Here is a 22,141-nt window from a genome sequence, read left to right on the forward strand (position 1 = left end):
TGTGTGTGTTATAAGAACCAGTTATAGGGTTCTTTCTGTTGTGTTTTATTTTTTGTTCAGATTTTTTAGAAGCATCCTCCCCCATCCCACTGACATAGCTATTCCTCTCCGGAAGTTTTTTTCCCCCTGGAGCAACATCATTTATATTCCTAGTTGAGCATTTTGATATCTTGTTTGAGGGACCTAAAGGTAGAGCTTCTAGTGAAATGAATGAGCTGTAGCTTGTTTCCTGACAGGTCTCTCCACTCATAGGTTCAAGGCCTCTAGCTTGCTTTCTTTTTTAAAAAAATAAATGAATAAATTTATTTATTTTGCCTGTGTTGAGTCTTCGTTGCTGCACGTGGGCCCTCTCTAGTTGTGGCGTACGGGGGCTGCTCTTCCTTGGGCTGTGCGTGCTTCTTATTGCAGTGGCCTCTCGTTGCAGAGCACGGGCTCTAGGTGCGTGGGATTCAGTAGTTGTGGCGCTCAGGCTTAGTTGCTCCACGCATGTGGGATCTTCCCAGACCAGGGCTCGAACCTGTGTCGCCTGTATTGGCAGGCAGATTTTTAACCACTGCGCTGTCAGGGAAGTCCTCCTCTAGCTTTCTTGATCTCATTTGATCTTCATCATTTTAGTGCTGATAGTAAATCACACAGTGGTCACACTTTCCTTGGATATATTTCCTTGTATCCTTTACTTGTCACGTCAGGATCATGAAAATCCCGCTTCTCATTAACTTTGTAGATTTAAATAGGACCCCTTGCAAAGAACATTGAATAAGCATCAAAAAGCATAACGTGCTCTGTGTGTGAAGGCATCAATCATCTCTCTGTTGCAACCACTCCTGTCATTTTAGCCCTTTCTGTTCTCAGAATTGCGAAAGGGTGGAAAACCGAAAGAGACAGATGAAACGGTTGATTTGTTTAGTTGCAAAATGCAGCTGGGACAGGTAATTAAACAGCCCTGCTCCCACAGAGAAACCTGCAGCCATGTAACATGAAGTCTCAGAAACCCAGCTGTACTCAGATTTAGATGCAGAATGAATATTAGGTAGGCGTCTTTTAGATTGACAGATTTTGTAAACATCATTTCTGGCTTATTTGTTCAGTCTGATTGAAGATGGGGCACGTGTGTTCCGTTCATGGCGCACATTTTTAGGGAGCATGTGGTGTTAATAGATATCAGGGGGAATAGCCTAGAAGGGCATCCTGTATCTGGTGGGCAAGGGATTCCATGGGTGAGCCTCTGATGCTCTTCAGTGCTCCAACCTGTTCCTGACATCAGCTGTTCCATAGATGTGGGGAATAGAGCAGGATTGATTAGTAAGGGGCTGGCAGGGGAGACTGGAATCAGTTCCCTCCTTAATCCTTTTATTTTTTTATGAGGGCATGCTATTATATAAGTAGCAAATTGTGTGTACAGCAATGTCTTTTAATTTGGACACTTATTTCGATGCAGAAATTGCTACCACCATCTACTCAGTTGCTCAAACCAAAAATTTTGAAATTACCTTTTTCACTAACCTCCCACAAGCAGTCCCCAAGCAGGCTCTTTGTAGGGCTGACTCATTTTTTTTTTTTTTATCTTTGTTCACCTTTATATCAGTTGAGATGAACTTTTCCCCCTTAATTAAAAAAAGTTTTTTAATTATTATTTTTCATATGCTTATTTTCCATCTGCATCTTTTTTTAACATCTTTATTGGAGTATAATTTTTTTAAGGGCTTCAAATACTTGGCTTTTTATTTATTTACTTATTTATTTTTGGCTGTGTTGGGTCTTCATTTCTGTGCGAGGGCTTTCTCTAGTTGTGGCAAGCGGGGGCCACTCTTCATCGCGGTGCGTGGGCCGCTCAGTAAGGCGGCCTCTTTTGTTGCGGAGCACAAACTCCAGACGCGCAGGCTCAGTAGTTGTGGCTCACGGGCCTAGTTGCTCTGCGGCATGTGGGATCTTCCCAGACCAGGGCTCGAATCCATGTCCCCTGCATTAGCAGGCAGATTCTCAACCACTGTGCCACCAGGAAAGGCCTATTGGAGTATAATTGCTTTACTATGGTGTGTTAGTTTCTGCTTTATAACGAAGTGAATCAGTTATACGTATGTTCCCATATCTCTTCCCTCTTGAGTCTCCCTCCCTCCCACCCTCCCTATCCCACCCCTCTAGGTGGTCACAAAGCACCGAGCTGATCTCCCTGTGCTATGCGGCTGCTTCCCACTAGCTATCTATTTTACATTTGGTAGTGTATATATGTCCATGCCACTCTCTCACTTCGTCCCAGCTTACCCTTCCCCCTCCCCATGTTCTCAAGTCCATTCTCTTGTAGGTCTGCGTCTTTATTCCTGTCTTGCCCCTAGGTTCTTCATGACCCTGTTTTTTTCTTTTATATTCCATATATGTGTGTTCTCACCTTAAATGTCCCCATCTCTGTGAAACCTACTCTGACCAACTTTTCAGACAGCCTCCACAGTTGTGTCTGATGTCCTGACCCTGATTAGCTCCTTCATAGAACTTATCACAGTTGGTAACTTGGGGTTTATCTTTCACTTGTTTGTTGGTGCATTGTTTATTGGCTTACTTGTTTTGCTTGTCTCTTCTCACTCTCTTGATTATTTATATTGTCTGTCTTCCATCCTAGATGTTAGTTCCGGAGGGTAGAAACTGTTTCTTTTGTTCATCCTGTAATTCCAGCCCAAAGCTCAAATCCTTGCACATAGTTTACATTCTATAAATATATGCTGGGTATCATGTCCAAACTAGATTGTAAATCAGTGTTATGGGGGGAAATGTCTAGCCCTCAAAAAAAGGAAAAAAAGGCAACCCTAATTTGTAGCATTTACCAATACCCGTGGTATAAATAGTTCCACCGTGGCAGATTTCAAGCAACCAAAATGACAACAGTGAACACTGAGTTAGGTAATGATTCACAGTTGCACTTCATTGATGCAGGTTTCTCCATGGGAGCAGGACTATATTGTTACCTGACCTACCTGCATTTAGCGCTAGACAAATCAACCATTTCATCTGTCTTTTTCAGTTGTTCATCCCTTTGGTATTCCCTAAATTCTTAGATAGAGAGTGTTTCCACCATACATGTATAACAGATAAAAGTCACTTCAAGAACATAGATAAAATGTGGTCAAAATAATTAGGAAGTGATGGATTTTCAGTACTTACTACATTTATTTTATTATTATTATTATTATTATTTGTGGTACGCGGGCTTCTCACTGTTGTGGCCTCTCCCGTTGCGGAGCACAGGCTCCGGACGCGCAGGCTCAGCGGCCATGGCTCACGGGCCCAGCCGCTCCGTGGCATGTGGGATCTTCCTGGACCGGGGCACGAACCCGCGTCCTCTGCATCAGCAGGTGGACTCTCAACGACTGCGCCACCAGGGAAGCCCAGTACATTTATTTTTAATATTATTTATTTAATTGTAATCTTATAATTTCATATTTAATAATGGCTGTCATTAACAACTGGCTTGCAGAATTCCTGAAAATTGAAAAATCTGCTCTTGCAAGCATACTTTAGCACAGCACTGGGGATGACCTACAGGTGGACCCACTGACCACTCCCTGCCGTAGTGTTTGGCTCATAAACAAAGGAAGGAAGAGAGTTGGCAGAGATGGATGGGTAAGGTGTTATTACAGAAACATTTCTCAGAGTTTTTATTCACCTTTTAGTGCTAAAGAAACTGACCCTAATGTCTCCTAGCTTGATATACAGGATTTGGTACAATGACTAAACAGAATGAGGTGGCAACAGTGAGAAATAAAGAGATCACAGAGAGGCAACAAGAGTAAAAGCAGTCTTACCCTCGCATTGCTAGAATGTCTTATTGCCAGAGATGGCTGTAGATCCTGAAGTGCTTGCTGGTCAAGAGCACTTAATTTTCAGAAAATTAGCCCAAGACCAGGAATCCCTCCTGCCTGTTTTAAGCCATTGAGGCCTTAGTCAGCTGGACGCCTTGCCACTTCACGTTTGTCTGTTTGTCTGTAGTGGGATGGAAATGAGCCCCAGGTGGTGTCTGAAGCCAGGCCTGTGGAACTCTGAGGACTCAGAGCAGATGACTAAGGGCAGGTGACAAGCTCCAGGATAAGTGATCGCAGAGGAAAGGAAATACGGAAAGAGCCATGTTGTGGATGCATTGCCACCTTGTGTAGGGTTTTCTCCTTAGCAAATATACAGTTAGAGATGGGCCTGGTATTTTGGATAAACAAACTATTGTAGTATCATTTACCATGTTTGAGTTTATATATCCACAATGAGAAATCATTAGTTCCAATTTTGAAAGTCAGGGGAATAGAGTTTGGTGAATGCCTTTGACTTTTAAAGCCAACAACACTAAGACACTCATCTTTTTACCTTGACATTGGCTGGAATTTCTTAATGCTTGGCTCATATCTGAACCTATACGAATCCTTCTCAGTCAACAGAACCAATCCTAGAGTAGAATAATGATTGCCTTTCTTATTATACACCCATACCTCCCCCAAATCAGAAATTGTTCTCTCTTAAGCTGGTGAGATGGAAAAAGACATCTTGAAAGAGGTACCATCTTTCATGGATTAGTTCAGATAACATGTAATGAGCCCGTGTTCAGATGCCTGGTACTATTCTAGGGCCTGAGATTATAGAGAGAAAAGATACCCTCAAGCAATCGGGGGGCGGTTAAGAAAATAGGAATTTTTTTTTTTTTTTTTTTTTTTGCGGTATGCGGACCTCTCACTGTTGTGGCTTCTCCCGTGGTGGAGCACAGGCTCTGGACGCGCAGGCCCAGTGGCCATGGCTCACGGGCCCAGCCGCTCCGCGGCATGTGGGATCTTCCCGGACCGGGGCATGAACCCGTGTCCCCTGCATCGGCAGGCGGACTCCCAACCACTGCGCCACCAGGGAAGCCCAGAAAATAGGAATGTTAAAAGCAGTGTATTGAGAGCTGTGATGGAGATGTGTACAGTGTGATCTTGGACCCCAGATGGAAGCAGATTAGCTCAGATATCAGGAAGGGCTTCCTGGAATTGATACTGCTTTAGTACTGAAGTGTGAGTGGAACTTAGGTAATATAAAGGAGCTGGATGTCCTGAGGGATGGGAAGCCCTGCAGAAAAGTGAAACACAGAATACATACTGGGAACTATAGGAAGTTTGGAGCTTAGAACTGGAGACTTTGTACGTCTGTCTCTCCATTCCCAAGGAATCTGAGAGGACAAGAGTGAGAACAAGATGACAAATGACTTCATGTTTTACTTGAGGCTAGTTTTCCCCTTATTGTCTCTTTTGGGATTTTGGTGATCTGATTCAGGGGATGGGGCTTCTGTGTCAAAAAAAAATACTTGATAGAGAATTAACAGCCAGATGTGTCCTTGTTGTGTTTATATTACTGTTCTGTGTTTTGTTGCAGCTGCTGCCCATTCACACTCTGAGGCTTGGCATGGAGGTAGATTCCTTTGATGGGCACCATTATATCTCTTCAATTGCTCCAGGTGGTCCTCTTGATACACTGAACCTCCTACAGCCAGAAGATGAGCTTCTTGAGGTAAAATTTTTGAGGGGAAAAAGACACAGGGCAGGAATTTTTAAGTTGTAGGAGAATGTGTTCTCACCAGAAATCCACAGAGTTACATCATCAATACCAATGTAATGTGAACTACTTATATTGGAAAATAATTGGTGACTGTACTTAACAAAACTGTGTTGTGTACTTGAAAGTTGCTGAAAGAGTAGATCTTAAGAGTTCTTACCACACACATAAACAGACACACACACACACAAACTATGGTAACTATGTGAGGTGATAGAAGTGTTAACTAACCTCATTGTGGTAATGATTTCACAATATATATATCAAATCATCACACTGTACACCTTAAACTTTTACATGTTATATGTCAATTATATTTCAGTAAAGCTGGGAAGGTTAAAGATGAGGAAAAATACTAACGACTTATGTAATGATAAGTGAAGTAGATAGCGTACTTTCAGTTCATTTTCCCCATCTTTTGGGACTCCTGAGATGTCCTTTTGAGTGCTTATTTAAATGATTAACTAAGAAAGAAGCTAATGTCCTGTTTTCGTTTGATAGCATAATTAGTATTTTTTTTTTTCAAAATTCTTTTTAAGAATCTAACCCCTGACCCTTGTTTGGAACATGTAGTCACATTTATTTGCAGGTTTTGTTGGTTAGTTCTGGTAAGGCTTAGAGCTGGATAACCTCAGGCTTATGTGTTACTGACTAGCTTTCAGATTGTCTGCTCGGGACTCCCTTCCCGCCATGATGGCAGCCTCTACTGGGCTCACTCAGGCTTCTCAGCCTCTCTTCAGTCAGAGCAATTCTAGAGCACTTCTGCTGTGACATGACTGCCTTGAGAGATTTTGTTAGATTGGAAAGTTCTGTAGCCAACACAGCAGACAAACCAAGCAACAACGCTTAATTTTACAGATACAAAACCAAGGCATTGATTTCCCCTAACTTTATACACTGGTAGAGTGATGACTTTAGTTCATGTTTTCTAACTCCCATTTCACTGGTTTTTCAATACATCACACTACTTTCTAAGCTTCTAAAAAAGATACGGGGAATGGTTAAACTTTGAGAAGGCTGTGTAGAAGAGGGTTCTCTCAAGTGTTAGAGCCACAGGAAGTCCTAGGTTGGGTTTGATAGAGTCAACCTAGTTGCTTGAGCCAAGATTAGAATCCCATGGGCCTTGAAGTAGAGATTTCTTTCTAAAATTTATATTTGCTTAAAGTGGGATGGCACGAATAGCAAATAAGTTTCTTGTTGGGTTTTTTTAAGTAGTGTTCAGTCACCTGGAGGAGTATGTTGAGAATTCCGAGTTGAATTTTGAGGTCGGAGAGAAAAATGCTATGACTATTGGCAAATTTTATCATAAGCATGGGAGGCCAGGTCCTGTTTTAAGATGTAGTAAATGGCTTATTTTTAGAGGTTTTCAAGTAATGATATTGGAATGCTTATTGTGGATTAATGCCCTAGAATTTACGCTGTCACTTAACGGGTTTTTTGGTGCCGAATCATGTCTTTCTCTTCTTATTTGCAGAGTATATGACATAACTTTGTGGTGTCACACATGATAATCTGCAGATTGGAGACCATTTGGAAAACATTGCCATAACATGTAGCTATTAGGTATTGAGAAATGAGATATATTTATTTGAGAGAGTTGGAAATATGAGTAAAAACCAGTTTAGTTTACTTTTTTGTGGTAAATAAACATAACATAAACTGTATCATTGAAAGCATTTTTAGTCTACAGCTCAGTAGCATTAAGTATAATTCACTACTAGTACCTGGTAGGTGATAAAGAAATGTTGGCTGGATCTGAGTAGAGCAAGTGTAGGTGATCTCAGCCATCAACGGAGTCCTTTGTGCCTTAGCCGAGATTGGAATTCCATGGGCCTTCTCCCTTGTAATAGAATGTGATGTAATGAGGTAGCATGAAGACTGGTTGAATTCACAAGTATAGATTTCTAGTGAAAGAACTTGGGATAGGGAAAGAAGCACAGGTTTGCAAGTCAGAGCTGCTTTTGGTTCTGAGTTTGCCACAGCTGAACCGTATGTCCTAGCATGTCACTTTTTTTGAGAATCATTTTCTTCATCAATAAATGCCTACTTCACTCTATGTTTGTGACAATCTAATGGAATATTGTCCATGTAAAGATAATGCTTTATACATATCTCACTGTGAGATACTGGCAACATGACCACCGTGGAAAGACATAAGCAACCTTTATAGGATAGGATTGAATGGGGATTGAATGAAGTAGTGGGACAATACTTGGCTAGTATTATGTACTTTGCAGATGAATACATGTGTATGAGTTTTCTAGTCACAAAGTCTGAATAATTGAGACTTGACAGTACTTGAGAGGTTTGAAGAGTCTAGAAAAATATTGTGAACTCTAAAATAAAAATTGGCTTCTTCCAGCCGCATAGCACAGGGAGATCAACATGGTGCTTTGTGACCACCTAGAGGGGTGGCATAGGGAGGGAGGGAGGGAGACGCAAGAGGGAGGGGATATGGGGATATATGTATATGCCTAGCTGATTCACTTTGTTATACAGCAGCGACTAACACAACAATGTAAAGCAGTTATACTCCAATAAAGGTGTTAAAAAAATTGGCTGCTTCTGAGCAACTGAATACAGAAATTAAAAAGTCTCTGTAAAGTTAGCCAAACAAACTCCTGAACTGTATGTGTGTGTGTGTGTGTGTGTGTCTGTCTGTCAAATGTACTCCTTAGAGCTTAAAACTAGGAACACAAATATGCTTCAGGGTTAGAACATTGTGCCAAGTCTCAGCCCAGAGCAGCTATTTACAGCGGCCATAAATCCCCTTAGATAGGAGTTGCTAATGGGAAATGTGACCAATCCCTTTAGCCATATAGAGTGGTGAGGAGGACTACCAGACATTGCTATAATAATTGGAGACAATTCAAATGAATAAATAATGAGCGAAATAAATATTTAAATGTACACCAAGATAAAAACCTGAAAAGTGATTTTCAAATTTGTTGAAGTAATGTGAAACAGAAGCTAAAATACTTGTGCATGAGTAGCATTCCTGCTTTGATTGTATCTATCCGCTTGCTCTATTTTCAGTATGTTACTCCCCATTTGGTTGATTTTAGAACTTTCTGTGCTCATGGCACTGGTTGGCACCATGGACATGGTGTGACCAGTGGCAAGTACCTCCCTCCCCATTTTTGTGTGAAGATTGACTTGCAGTTCTTCCAGGAAGAACCTTTCATGTGCTGCTGAACTTGCTATCTGCTGGACCCCTTCCTCAGTCATAAAGTCCTGGGAGACAATGTTTACTTTTTAGGACTAGCTCCCTGAAACACATGTGGGCCTCTTTACTATGTGGTGATTTCTTTGTAAATAATTAAAAGGCAGGCAGATTATGTCTGGTCTGATGGCTAAGTGCTGGGTATGTTACAGGTGAGAGTGGTTCCAAGGGATAAATGACTCTGGGCTCAGACCACTGTTGATGGGATGCTTCCAAAAACCCACTGTGCTCTTATTCTCTGAGCAATTTTGACAGATTTAGTGGAAACGTTCCTCCCAGGAAAGTCAACCCTGCACCTGTCAGAAATTAAGGGCAGACCGGAAATACTTTTAAAACTAATAATGCTGCTGAACCCTGCCAGGAAGGTAGGAGTCAGAAGTGAAAAGATTATATGTTGCCTGGATTGTGTTTATGCTTCAGCTTTTTGGGAGTGGCAGACAGATGAGAGAGCTCCTTGAGCTAAAGTCATATATATAAAAAATTAGAATAGACATGTTTCTAAATCATCTTTGGTGCAAAGAATTGTTACTATGCACTATATATAATGTGAAATTTAGATAATCTTTTGGCGATAAGCATTAATCATTAATAAGGAATAGTTGATTATCTTTTTGTTATTCTAAACACGTGGGACCCCTGTATAAAACAATTTGAAAATCTGACACACTTCTTACACTTGATGGCTGTGTCAGCAGAGTACGTAAGAATGGATCTGAGGCAAAGTTATGTGTATTTCTTTTCTACAGATGTGATTTTTCTAGGATGGTATTAAGAGTTTATGGGATGTGAAAGAAAATTGTGAACTAATGCTAAATTTTGACGGCCAAGTATCCTAGATTTTGTTACCTACACATTGTAAGTTGAGCAGTTTTTAACAGCCTTAAAAATTAGTGTTAATATCTCTATTGATATGCTTACAAAATGAAAAGCAAAAGGAAGCGGTCTTAAGAAGGCTATCAGTGATATTTAGTGTGTTTAAGGAGAGATGGGGAGTAGATGAGAGAATACAACATTGTAGTATAGAAAGGACAAAGCAGGGAGGTGTGAAAAATTAGGCAAATCACATACCCAGTAATAGTTGTACTCTGAGCACATTTTATACTTTATTCACCCAATTTCAGTTAAACTTTAGCCTTAATTTTTATAAATTTTAGGGATTTCTGTTTTTTTGTACTACTAAAATGATTAAATTTAGGCCCTTTGTTTACAGGGAAAATAAAACGATTATCCTGTTTTCACTTTGATAGATTGACGTAAGCAAGAGATTTTTGGTTTTTTTTCATTTGGGGCCTCCTCAATTCTGACTTATCCCTTATCTTTCTAGGTCAATGGAGTGCAGCTCTATGGGAAATCTCGCCGAGAAGCAGTCTCCTTTCTAAAAGAAGTGCCGCCCCCCTTTACCTTGGTTTGCTGTCGACGGTTGTTTGATGATGAAGCCTCTGTAGATGAACCAAGGACCACTGAAACCTCCCTTCCTGAAATGGAGGTACTAAATGAATACTCGCACTGTGGTTCCCATAGGCATGCCCCTTCATCAGGGATGTCCTGAGAGTGTACTGTGATATGAAGGGGGAGGGAAAAACCTTCCTCTTTTGTTTGACAACAGTAGCTCTCAAAGGCAACAATGCATAGCTTTTCAAATTGTTACTATTCTTTAATGTCATGAAACTTTACTCTTTTTTTTGGTAACTTGAAAGGTTGGTAACATTAATGTGCATGCACTTTGATTTTAGAAAACCTTTTTTTAGTAATTACCTGAGCTCCTTACTTTTGGCTCCCAGTTCAACTCAGTTCATCTTAACAAGTTTAAGATGTTGGTAAGTATTGAATATCTAATGGACTTCCCTTTTTCAGAGCTTTAAAAACATGAATATCTATGACCAATTTTGAAATGAGTAAAAATTGCTGTAAGAGCCTTCAGAAGGTCAGAGAATAAAATGACACTTTCTGTGCTCCCGGTAGTTTTTTTTTTTTTTTTTTTTAAAGAGCATTGTAATTATGAAAACAGATTTAAGCACATGCTTTTCCAAATTATGTTTTCGTAACTTTTATGTCACTTTTCCCCTTTCCAGACTCTTTTAGATTATAATTCCATTAACACCAGTTTTGATACACAGGGGCTTCCCTTTTGCCTACCTACGGTCTGATTTTCAAGGTACATAGACCCTAATGTTGCCTCTGCCACTTAATGATTTGAATGATTGAGCAAATAACTTGACTTTCTGTTGATCTTCTTCCTCTGAAAAATGAAGATACTTATTGTACTTACCTCATCTGTGGTGAGAGAAGGAAATGAAGTAATGTGTGCAAAGTTCTTAGCATAATGCCTTGCATAAGGACGGTGCTCAGTAAAAATTAGCTATGGCTGTTCTCAACTCCTCCTGTCCACCTGTCCTTTTTTGTGATTTCCTAAAATACAAGAGTGTAGCACTGTCCTGTAGTCACAGATACTTTAGTGTGTATTAAGTTTGTTTTTTCAAGAAGACTGTCAGCTCCTGTGGGCAGAGGCCAAATCTTAGAATTATTTTGTATCTCTTGGTGTTTTTATTCTTTACTGCACATATACAAAGTGCTTAGTAAATTATTGATTGTTGAGTGATAATTTTTTTTAATGCTTATCTTTGGTAAACATGTTTCAAGGAAGGGACTCAAATGCCACGCTTTTATGATTCTTGCAATCTTTACTAAAATTAAATGTGGGTGATAGCTTACCTCTATTGATAAAAATGCCGTTAATCTAATCTTACAGGGTGTGTAAATCACCAACTCCGCTTGCTGACTCTGTGCTCCCATCTGTCATACTTTACCACAATGGGTAAACAACAGCTTTGAATTATGCTCAATGTCATCCTTGCTGCCCATTAGTTGATTGCTTTCTATTCTGTAAATACAGGAGTTATGCAGAATTGATTGTATCAAAGTGATATATTTCTGGTTGGAGTATAATATCTTATATATGTTGGATGCCTTGAAATTTCTATAAACTTGGGTTTTAAAATTATATGTGGTTTCTTAAAATCCTGGCTCTCTTTTCTGTCTCTCTTTTTTCATTTATCTCAATACGATCTTAGGTTCTTAGACCCTATATTGTTAAGCAGCTCAGAAAAAATTCTAATGCTTATTAATCAGTAAAGGTATTAAATGCCTCAGTAGAACATCAATCGTATTGTATTACCATTGTAACTTTACTTTTTATTGGAAAGTATGTGTTTTCTTTTTAAATCTATCAGTTCCTCACATCAGACTGATATAAACAGATGTCTATTGATCCAGAACGTTCCCACTAATTTCAAGTTCTGTAATTCAAGAACTAGGAAATCGTTCCCATGTTTAGATTTAATCCACCATGTCCTGCAGGGACAGTTTGAGATCTGGTCCAGCCCTCATTTCAAGATGTTTTTGTATTAGCTATGGTACCTTACTCTTCCATAATAGAGGGGTCCCTCTGCCTGCCACATCTGCCAGCTTTGATTCCGTTAAATGGGTTTTCTTATACAGGTCACTCAAAATTATATTCATAGGAAGTACATCATTTTACTTTATTTACTTCCATTTTATTTACTAAGATCGTTCAAAGTTTTTAGAAGTAGACTTCTTAAAGACTATTATTTAGTCTATAGCTTTATTTAAAAAGAGTTTCAAGGGAAGGCCACTCAAAGGTGGGTGATTGATTCATTATGTGTCGAACAAACATTTATGGAGCACCTACTATAAGCCGTGCACTGTTGCGGGTTGAGGGGATCACCATGGTAAACTCTATGACAGCCCACACCATTCTAGCCTAGAAGCCAGGCATTTTGTTAATTGTTAGGGCCACAAAGAAAAAGAAGATAATTCTTGAGCCTCAGATGGAAGTTCAGAGTATTTGGGGAAGATAAATCACATGAATATAATCCAATACTATAAATAGTATAAAAGCAAAAAGTTGGAGCAGCTATTCTCCTTCTGCGTAGTCGACCCATTGACCGTCTGTCATTTAGCTTCCTAGAATTCCATGTGTCAGTGACTCTTTTCCCTGAAAGGAGGGAGCTTGGAATAGGGGATGTGCGGGTGTGGAGTCAGGGAAAGCAGCTGAGGATCTGTGTACTGAGTAGTTGTGTTGACCTCCTCCCTCCAAGATCAGGTTTTCATTATTTCAACTCTGATTTTTACCTGTTTTTAGACTTACATGATTCCCAAAGACTTGAATTTTTTTTCACCTTACTTTTCTAGTAAAGTTTTTCTTGAAAACTTGGAGCCAACAGAAGTGGTATCTCTCTGTCCTGTCCTGGCCTCTGTGTCGGTGTCTTTCTCTCTGTCTCTCACTGTAATTATGAATTCAGGTATTGCTACTTAAATATCTTAAAAGCTTTGATTTTGTGTGATGTTTTCATATCTTCTTAAATTGCATATTTTTCCTTTTATGCTTCTACTGGGATGACAGAACTCATTTTAGTATAAGAGGTCAGTGTTAATACTTTGAATGAAACAGACACTTTAACGTAAAAAAAAAAAAAACCAAAAACTATATGAACAACCTGTTTTTTTAAGTGCTTGAATTTTCATGAAGGTTTTATACTAAAGTATATGTGCCCCAGTGCATGCCCCTTTTAAAAAGATTAAAAAGAAAAACTATGCATGCCAAAGAGTATCCTCATTTTGAGAAGAAGCTATGAGATTCCTGATACATTAATTCTTTTCAAACTTGAAAGGACAGTGTATTGAAGCATTTATGTTCTTTGGTATTTCAGGCTGACCACAACATAGATGTCAGTACTGAAGAAGATGATGATGGGGAATTAGCCCTGTGGTCTCCTGAAGTCAAGATTGTTGAACTTGTAAAAGATCATAAAGGCTTGGGATTCAGCATTTTGGATTACCAGGTATAAGAACCTGTTCAGAGCTTTTTGGAGCAATTAGTTTGTATTAAAGTTATATGAAGTAGTAATTGTTTAAGACATCCACTGACTTAGGCAAAACTGAATTATTTGATGTATAATGCTACTGTCCGAAGGTGGGGTGTTATAATTTCCGTTGTTACCATTACAATTGATAGCTCCCTTAGTGAAGAAAATGATAGATGATGTAATAAGTGAACATAAGGGAAGGAATAGTTTTATACCCAGGGATGCTTTTAGAGACTGGAACTTGATGAATTTTTTTATATGGAGGATTTTTTCCTCCAGCTTTATTGAGATATATTTCGCATACCATAAAGTTCACTCATTTAAAGCATACAGTTCGGTTGTTTCTAGTATATTTGGAGTTGTGCAACCATCACCACAGTCTAATTTAAGAACATTTTCATCACCCAAGAAAGAAACCCCATACATATTAGCAGTCATTCCCAATTCTCACTCTCTTCTCCCTTCCCTTAACGTGAAGGTTTTTATAGTTTTGCTGACCTATTAATCTCAATGAGTGTAACTGAGTAGAAATGTTCTTGGTGAAGCTTATATTTATATTTAATATAGAACATATAATATTTATGTATTTATGTGTACCCCAATTATAACTACGGTAAAGTTACTGATGCATTTGGTTTGGAGGTGGCAATGTGAAAGGTCACAGTAAGACATCTATATGTTATACCAGTTTACCAGTTATAGTATTTTTAGACCATCTGACTATCATGGGGAATTAAAACTGTTGGCAAGAAATCTCTTCACTTTTAAGATGCATATTTTAATACATTAGTGCTGCCTAAAGACACTGGTTTAATAAAGCAAAATGTACTCTATCAAAGCACATAAAATGCCAAGTGATATAAAAATCAATTTTTTTAATAAGGCAATCAGGAATAGATTGAAAGAAAAATACTTTGAGCATTATGTAAGAACATTAAGTTCCATATTTTGGCAGTGTGCTTTAAGATTACTGAAATAGATTATATCTATTTTATTTTTGCTGGCATATTTCTGTGCCAGATAACCCTCTTCGTTATTGGAAATTCTCTTTGGAATATTATTGAATTATGAGTTGTTGATTCCAAAAAATGCATATTTGGGGAAATATCTTTTTCAAGAAATATTAATACTGTAAGATTCTGGAAGTTTATATATTGGTTAATTATTAGGGCATATAAATATAAAGCAAATGGCACATATTGATACTTTTTTTTCCCTCTCCAGTGTTGCTCTATTACCTAGCACATAGTAGGTGATTGATAAACATTTGCAGAATGATTGAATAAAGTTTAGGCTAGCCAAAATTAATTGGGACTAAATGAATATATTCAATGGGTTTTTTTGGGTTAACATGTTGATAACTGGAATTTAGTTTAGAAAACACTTTTCAGATGTGGTTTTAGATATTTAGATATTCAGCTACATTTTCATTATCAATCTGTATGTTTTTGCATTCTTATAAATATATCATAATGATTGCTCTTACCCTCTTAAAAAAACATTATCTGCAAGTTTTATATTTTGAATATTGCACATGTTAGAGAAGTGCTTCAGAAATTAAAAAGAAAAACAAAAAGTTCAGTAAAAGATGGAAAGAAAAACTTGATAGTCTTTAACAGTGTAATCCCTGCTTAAGAGAAAAATTCCTTTATCAGTTCTGAGTTTTACACTTAAAAAAAAAAAAGTATATATGCATTGTAACATACCTTTGGTTTTTTTTGGATCTTATTTTTATTTGTAAAATTTTAGATGTCCCCCTATCCCATCTTCCTCACAATCACCATTACACATACTGATGTTTATTTCTGCACAAATTATATGAAGCAATTTTGCTGCAAAAAAAGTGTTAGATATTCTTCTTGCTTTTGTGCTTATTGGAGAACTGATAGAAAAAAACTTCATTTTCTAAATGCTACTTTGATTCACATTAAAGGGCTCAGCTTATTTATTTCTGCAGCTAAACCTTGGAAGAAAAAACATTCAGTCTTAAACTGAATATTTTTCTTAAGTCAATCTTAAATACACTTATAGTTGTACACAGCACGTTTTCACCATTTGTCAGTGGTATGTAGAACTGTTATTCCCGTGACATTTAGGTGACACGTAAACACAATTTAAAATTTGGTTTTGGGCAAGTTAATTAATTGGTTATACCACCTCTTGTTGTAATTAGGTAATAAATTCTAAAGTTCAGAAATATTTTTTGCAAGGCCAGGTGAAGTTTTAGCAGAAGCCATGAAAGGCCACGTTCCTGGTTATTATTGAATTTGATGCTTCTTGTATGAATTTATTAGGCATCTGAGTAGGGCTGATGCAGAGCTTCACGCTCACCCCCAAGCTTAGAATAGTTTGTATAAGAAGTGCTGTAGAAACATCTTAGCCACAGTGAAAAGATTTTAGTATAGTGGGAGAGTTTCCAGGTTATAAAGGACCTGTATTAGCAGTATTGAAGAGATTGCAAATTTACTTTGGTATTTTAATTTCAGTTAACCACTTTTCTCACTACTGAGTTTTTCTCTAGAAAAATAAGAACTCTGTCAAGAGCCTGACAAAATTATATACAATATATATTTTGTAGGTGCTTTTACAATTTCTTCATCTATGAAATGGGGATAATAATGTTTAGCTCAAAGGATTATTGTGGTTTAAGTAAATTAACATGTAAAGAAGTGGGAAATGTTAGATTATTATGGAAATGTATTATTAGTAATAATCTAATTTAGAAAATAAACACAAAAAGTCTTGATATTGTCCTCAAAGATGGAGCCATACTACAATATGTTTGTGTTCTATCAATTTTTAACTAGATTAGGAAAATTAATAAGTAGATGCTTTTAATTAGTAGATGTTTAGTGAAGTCTAAATTTAATTGTGAAATTACGTTCTAAAATGCAGCCAACTCTTGATGAGCCATATGTGAATTACCCATTTGTGGATTATTGGCCAGAAATTTGCTTTTTATGTAAATTGAGCCAAGCTTTAGGAAGAGATGAGTGAGAACATAAAGGATCTTGAATTGGCCATGGAACGATGGGATGGCAGTCTGGATAGGGGATTCAGTGATTCACCAGTGATGGAAATTGTGTAGTTGAGCAGAGAAAATAAGCAGGTCTTTGTACCTGCAATGAAAGAGCTGAATCTGATATACAGTTCTACAGCTCAGTCGTATGGCCAAAGAGGAATGTGTGGCAATTCATTTTCATGAAAGGCATTTTAAATAAATTGGGGCAAAGGAAGAGGAGAAAGCAACAGGGAAGACTTAGTAAATATGATTCAGGTTGTTAGTCTCATTAAATTTTAGGGTGAAGTGATTGTAGCTTTTTTGGCTGTGATTTGAAAGGAGGTAGGATATTTGTTAGTCTCAACTGTGCCTAGGCATTGCTTCATGTCATGGCTCGTTAAAATCTGGCCCTGTAAGTATACCATATTAGAAGAGTCCTTGGTCACTGTAACGTCATGCCTTATAAGATCATGTCATAGAAAACAGAGATGTGCATAGTTTGTCAAAAGCATGAATATTATGGCTTAATTGTGTACTCTGTTTCTAAGCAATATAGAACTCTTAAGAAATTTGGTTATACGTTTTCTTAGTATAGTTTTTTGCCAGTTTCTAGGTATGATTACATACTGTGCCCTAGTTATCTTTGTCTTGATTCCCCATTATTTATGTGTAATGTCTTTATTCCTTGGAATATCACTAATGCTCATATTGATACTCATCCTAATATTAATCCAAATAATTAATACAAATCCGATAATAATAGCTAACATAGAGTATCTGCTGTTTGCTAGGCACTATTCTAATTACTTAATGTTTTCCTCACAAGAACCATATGAAATATGTGCTATCATTATCCTCATTTTAGAAGTGAGGAACCTGAGGCACAGAGAGGTTAAGTAACTCGTCCAAATTCACACAGCTAGTATATGGCAGAAATAGAGTTTGAACTCAAGCAGTTAGCTGCCAGAATCTAGGCTTTTAACCACCACACATACTGCTTCTTTACTTATGAGTGGTATTTCCTTGGCTATTTTATTACAGTGAGTCCCTGTAATAAATTTATTGCAGCAGATCTTCCTGTTTTTTCAGCTTGCAGAACCATTTCATATCTTAAAGACAAGCTGCTAGATACTATCTCATTTTCAATGCTTATACGAAAGTTTAGTAAGTATTAAAAATTAATATAGTTTGCTTATATGCACTGTGCAAGAGCTAGCGTTTATTGCTTTAAATGAAAATAATTACAAATTTGAGTCCTAAATTCGTACAAGTAATTTGTTGTGGGCTAATGTTCAGTAATGAAGCAACTGTTAGGTAGTCTGATAATCTGTAATTTTTAATTCCTACCAAAAAGCTTGAAATAAATTTGTAACTATGTGGATTTTACCTTCATTTGACCTTTTAAGTTAAACATCGCAAGTGGATATTTTCTGGTGTTTTGATTTATGTTGAACTTTGAATAACCCCTCATGATTATAATTCACTGGAAATGTTTAACGTTATCCAATTTTTGAACATTAGCCATGATATTGCCATTCTTGATACTTTTGAATTTCAGTGATTTAGCAGGTAAAATTTATTAACCAGTAATTCTCCTCCCTCCCACATCCCATTCCTCAGTTCTCTCCCTTCCCGATATGGGGACTGAACTCAATTTTTGTTAAAGCAGATATTTTTGAAAGGCTTTGGGTTTATCTCAGACACTGAGAGAGATAAAAATAGAAAGCATAATAGCACAGCCATTGAGAGGTGATTCATATATAAATACTCTTAGTAATACTTTAAAAAGCTGTTTGAAAGACCAAAGGCAAAAGATGGCTGACTAAAAATAATAGTGAAAATATTCCTCCCTATAAAAATTAACAGTGATTAATGTTTCTTAGAAGAAATGGGTTATAAAACTTAAATAGTATGAATATAAAAAATTGCAGTATTGCTGAGTCTTGGATATGTTATGCCTCAGTATTTGTGAGAAGAACCTAGTGTGCAGTTTCTGCCTGACTACTCTGTTAAATGGAATTCTCCTTAAAAGATTTTTAAACATTATATGAAGGGAGTGTATACATTTCATGCATGTGGTTTGAGTTGGCTTTTTTCTTATCATATGTGCAACAGAATGACTTTCTGTGTACATTAGAAATGTTTTAAAAATAAGTAATATATACATAGGGCATAAAAATTCAAAGGTACATAATGGTATCCTGTGATGAGTATATCTACCTCTGACCATAATCCCTCATTTTTAATCTCCCAGATAAAAACTCCTGTTTTTCTTGTCTATCCTCCCAGAGATATTTTATACAGACACGATTATATAAGTGGTAGTTTGCTGGTTGTTTATTTTTTAATACATAAATGGAATATGTCATACACGCTTTCAGCATATTGCTTTTTTCCCCTCAATTATATGTTCTTTCATTTTGGTATTTATAGAGCTATCTAGTTCTTTTTAATGACTGCATAGTATATTATTGTTGTTGTACAATAATTTATTTAACCAAGCTCCTGTACCCAGTTGGTGGGTATTTCAAATGAGGCTGTATTGGATATCCTTGTCATATTCTTTTATAAAAAGGTACGAATAAATCTTGTGATAACTTCCTAGAAGAGGAATTGCTCATCAAAAGAACATTTATCTTTTAAATTTTGGTACATTTTTACCAAACTGCTTGCACATAAATGTTTGTCAGACTCATGTATTTAGACTACTTAAAATTGATGCCTTCTTATATAATTTCCTTGTTTAGATAATTCTCCTGAAAAATAAAGTGTAAGTAAGTGCATAATTCATGGTTTTGCTAATGGTTTTCCATGATATAGACAGATTAAATGATAGCGATATACAACTATCAACTTTGTTTCAACTTTATATTGTTAGTAATTAATTTATTGACCTTTATAGTTAAGAGAGGGCATAAACTATTTATATTGAGACTATGATATTAGTGCCCCAAAATCTATTCCTATTTTTTCCATCAGTTTTAATCTTCTTTATCAGAAGATTGAGTTTAAAAATGGAAGAAATTAAGGACTCTAATTTTGCCACAAGATTTGAGATTTTGGGTGAATGCTACTATCATTATAGTCTTTAGTAACTTGTGGAAGCCCAGTATCTTTACGTTCATGCCAACTGATTAGTTTATAGAAACTGGGATATAGAATTTGATAGGTATCGATATAATTTTAACATGTAGTAGTACCTATATTATTAACATTATTAAGTTGGGTTCAGAATCTAAGATCTACAGGACAGTAATATATTGTAAGTTATTATATAGTTCCACTTTAATGCTCATGGGATCTCATAACATGGCCACCAGTATCTGTTCTTTGGGTTTTTTTCTTTTGTTGCTGTTTTTATCTTCTTCTTTTTTGTTTTAAAGGAGCTCTGGTTCCAGTTCATCTGTGTATGATTAAGATATTGGTACTGAGCAAAATGTAGTCAGTCTGCTACTAATGGCAGTATCCATGTTCTTGGAAATATATTCTGTACAAACCACACAGCTGCATTTAAAGGTCACTTTTGCTTAATGGAACTTGGGACTGATAAAGTCCCAATCTTTGCCCATCCCTGAATCCTATCCTCATTTATTTTTATTAACATCAAAGTACTGTAAGCTCCAGTGCCAACTGGGCTGAAGATTTCTTTTCACAGAGGATTTGCTTCCTTTCCCTCTATGGGAAAGTTCTGTATCCTTTAAATCATTTTAAGCTGCTTCATTTGAAAAATAATTCTTAGTAGTGTGTTCATGGAGTGGATTGATTGTGGCTACTGGGGAAATTCTCTCATGGCTTAAAGATTGCTTTTCAAGCCTGCGAAGTGGGTGAATGAAGGGGGCCCGCTCCTGGTGTGTGGAGTTTGTAGGATGATGACTGACTTCCAAACACCGCAGTGCAGCAAGACTAAAGGCATCGGGAGACCAGAAGCCACTTAATAAGAGATCAAAGAGGCTGTGTGTATATCAGCTTGAAATCCAGATAGTACAGATCAAAAGCTCGCCTTAGTGAGGCAGCTGCAGGGGGATGATATTAGCAGGAGGCCTCAAAGATCTTAAGTCAGGCCTGATGTTGAACTTTGAGGGAATTTCATGGCTCCTCTGGAATACGAATTTGGCCAAAAAATCCCATTGTGTCTAATGGGGGGAGAGAGAGAATAGAGGGCAAGCAGCAAATGCTTGTCAGCCGGTGGTGCTTTCTCCTAGGGTAGCTCTCCTTTTCACAAATGTTTCATAAGGACTGTTTCTGCATCACACTAGAAGGCATTGCTGAGGAGGAGAGTCTGAAAATGATACATTTGTTATATTACCGTTAGTGAGTATTCCAGAGATGGCCAAACAGTATATATTAGTGTTTATGAAACGACCATGGAGAGCTAAAATATAGGCATAAAGGTGCTCAGGTTTACTGCAATACCGGTACTTCTGTCTCTCCTATGAAATGCTCAAGATATTCCAGGAAGTTAGTGAATGTCAGGCCGGCTATGCATCTGTCTCCCATGTAAGGAAAAACAGAACAATAACTTTTTTTTTTTTTAAAAGGAGTTGGTCTAAAGAGGAAACAGTCTCCAGAGGTGTTTCATCACCAGTGTTCCTCTATCTCTAGGTGTGGGTGTGTTTTGAAAGTCCCCACTGGATTCTGATGTCAACGTTGAGAACCGTGCTAGTAAATGAAAGTCATAGCCCTTCTTAGAGTATGGCAGAAAGATGGAATCAGATCCACCAACAGGTATTGAGAACCTGTTTTCCTAAGGCGTGTTTTTTTGTACGGCTCTGACCTGTTTGTGGGTGTCGTTTGGAGCCAGACAGTGATCCAGAGGAGCCTTGCTTTCCCCAGTGAGCGCCAGGAAGTGGTGTTGCCTCCTTCTGGTACCAAAGGCCTAATTTGTTAACAATGCATGAAAGGAGATTGGCTGCCTGATCTGGACACACGACTTTCTAGGGCTCAGGTTCCCCTTTCAGCTCTTCCCTCTGTGTTTTATTTTAATCAGATATTTTGTTCACCAATATGGCACTTTGAACATAGAGTCAGAAAGGACCAGGATTTGCCTTCTGGCTATGACACCCTACTAGGACTTCGGACAAGCCTATTAGTCTTTCTTATATAATAATCTCTAAAATAGAAATAATATTTTCCTTATAAAGTTATAAAGACTAAATAAAAGATGTATATAAATGCCCACACTTTTCTGGGCATAAAATAATGTGTTACTAGTTACTGAAAAATGATGATGGTGATGATGATGATGATTTTTAAAAATAGAATCTGAGCACAGACTTGCTATACCTGTTATTATTTCCCTCCAAAAAATTATTGATCACTTATGAGCTAGTATGCAGGATTAAAGATGAAAAGATATACTACCTTTCAAGTGTGTATTTAACAAATGTGTATTGGGCATCTTCTGTGTCAGGCACTGTTCCAGACACTGGGAATATAGCAATAAACAAAATAGACAATAGACCCTGTGTCCTC

At 37.4% G+C, this 22,141-nt stretch overlaps 1 protein-coding gene across 6 annotated transcripts in view; it reads left to right on the top strand.

The window, feature by feature from the left end:
• The window catches only part of PATJ (PATJ crumbs cell polarity complex component), a 352,815-nt gene that overhangs the window by 73,764 nt on the left and 256,910 nt on the right, over positions 1–22,141 (top strand). For all 6 annotated transcript variants that reach the window (XM_032644105.1, XM_032644108.1, XM_032644106.1 and 3 more), the window contains exons 15-17: positions 5,380–5,514; positions 10,107–10,268; positions 13,513–13,644. In XM_032644105.1, the coding sequence (XP_032499996.1) occupies positions 5,380–5,514; positions 10,107–10,268; positions 13,513–13,644 (429 nt within the window). The remainder of the gene's footprint in view (positions 1–5,379; positions 5,515–10,106; positions 10,269–13,512; positions 13,645–22,141) is intronic.

This window comes from Phocoena sinus, chromosome 1 (genome assembly GCF_008692025.1).
Source record: "Phocoena sinus isolate mPhoSin1 chromosome 1, mPhoSin1.pri, whole genome shotgun sequence".
NCBI classification, from domain to species: Eukaryota; Metazoa; Chordata; class Mammalia; order Artiodactyla; family Phocoenidae; genus Phocoena; species Phocoena sinus.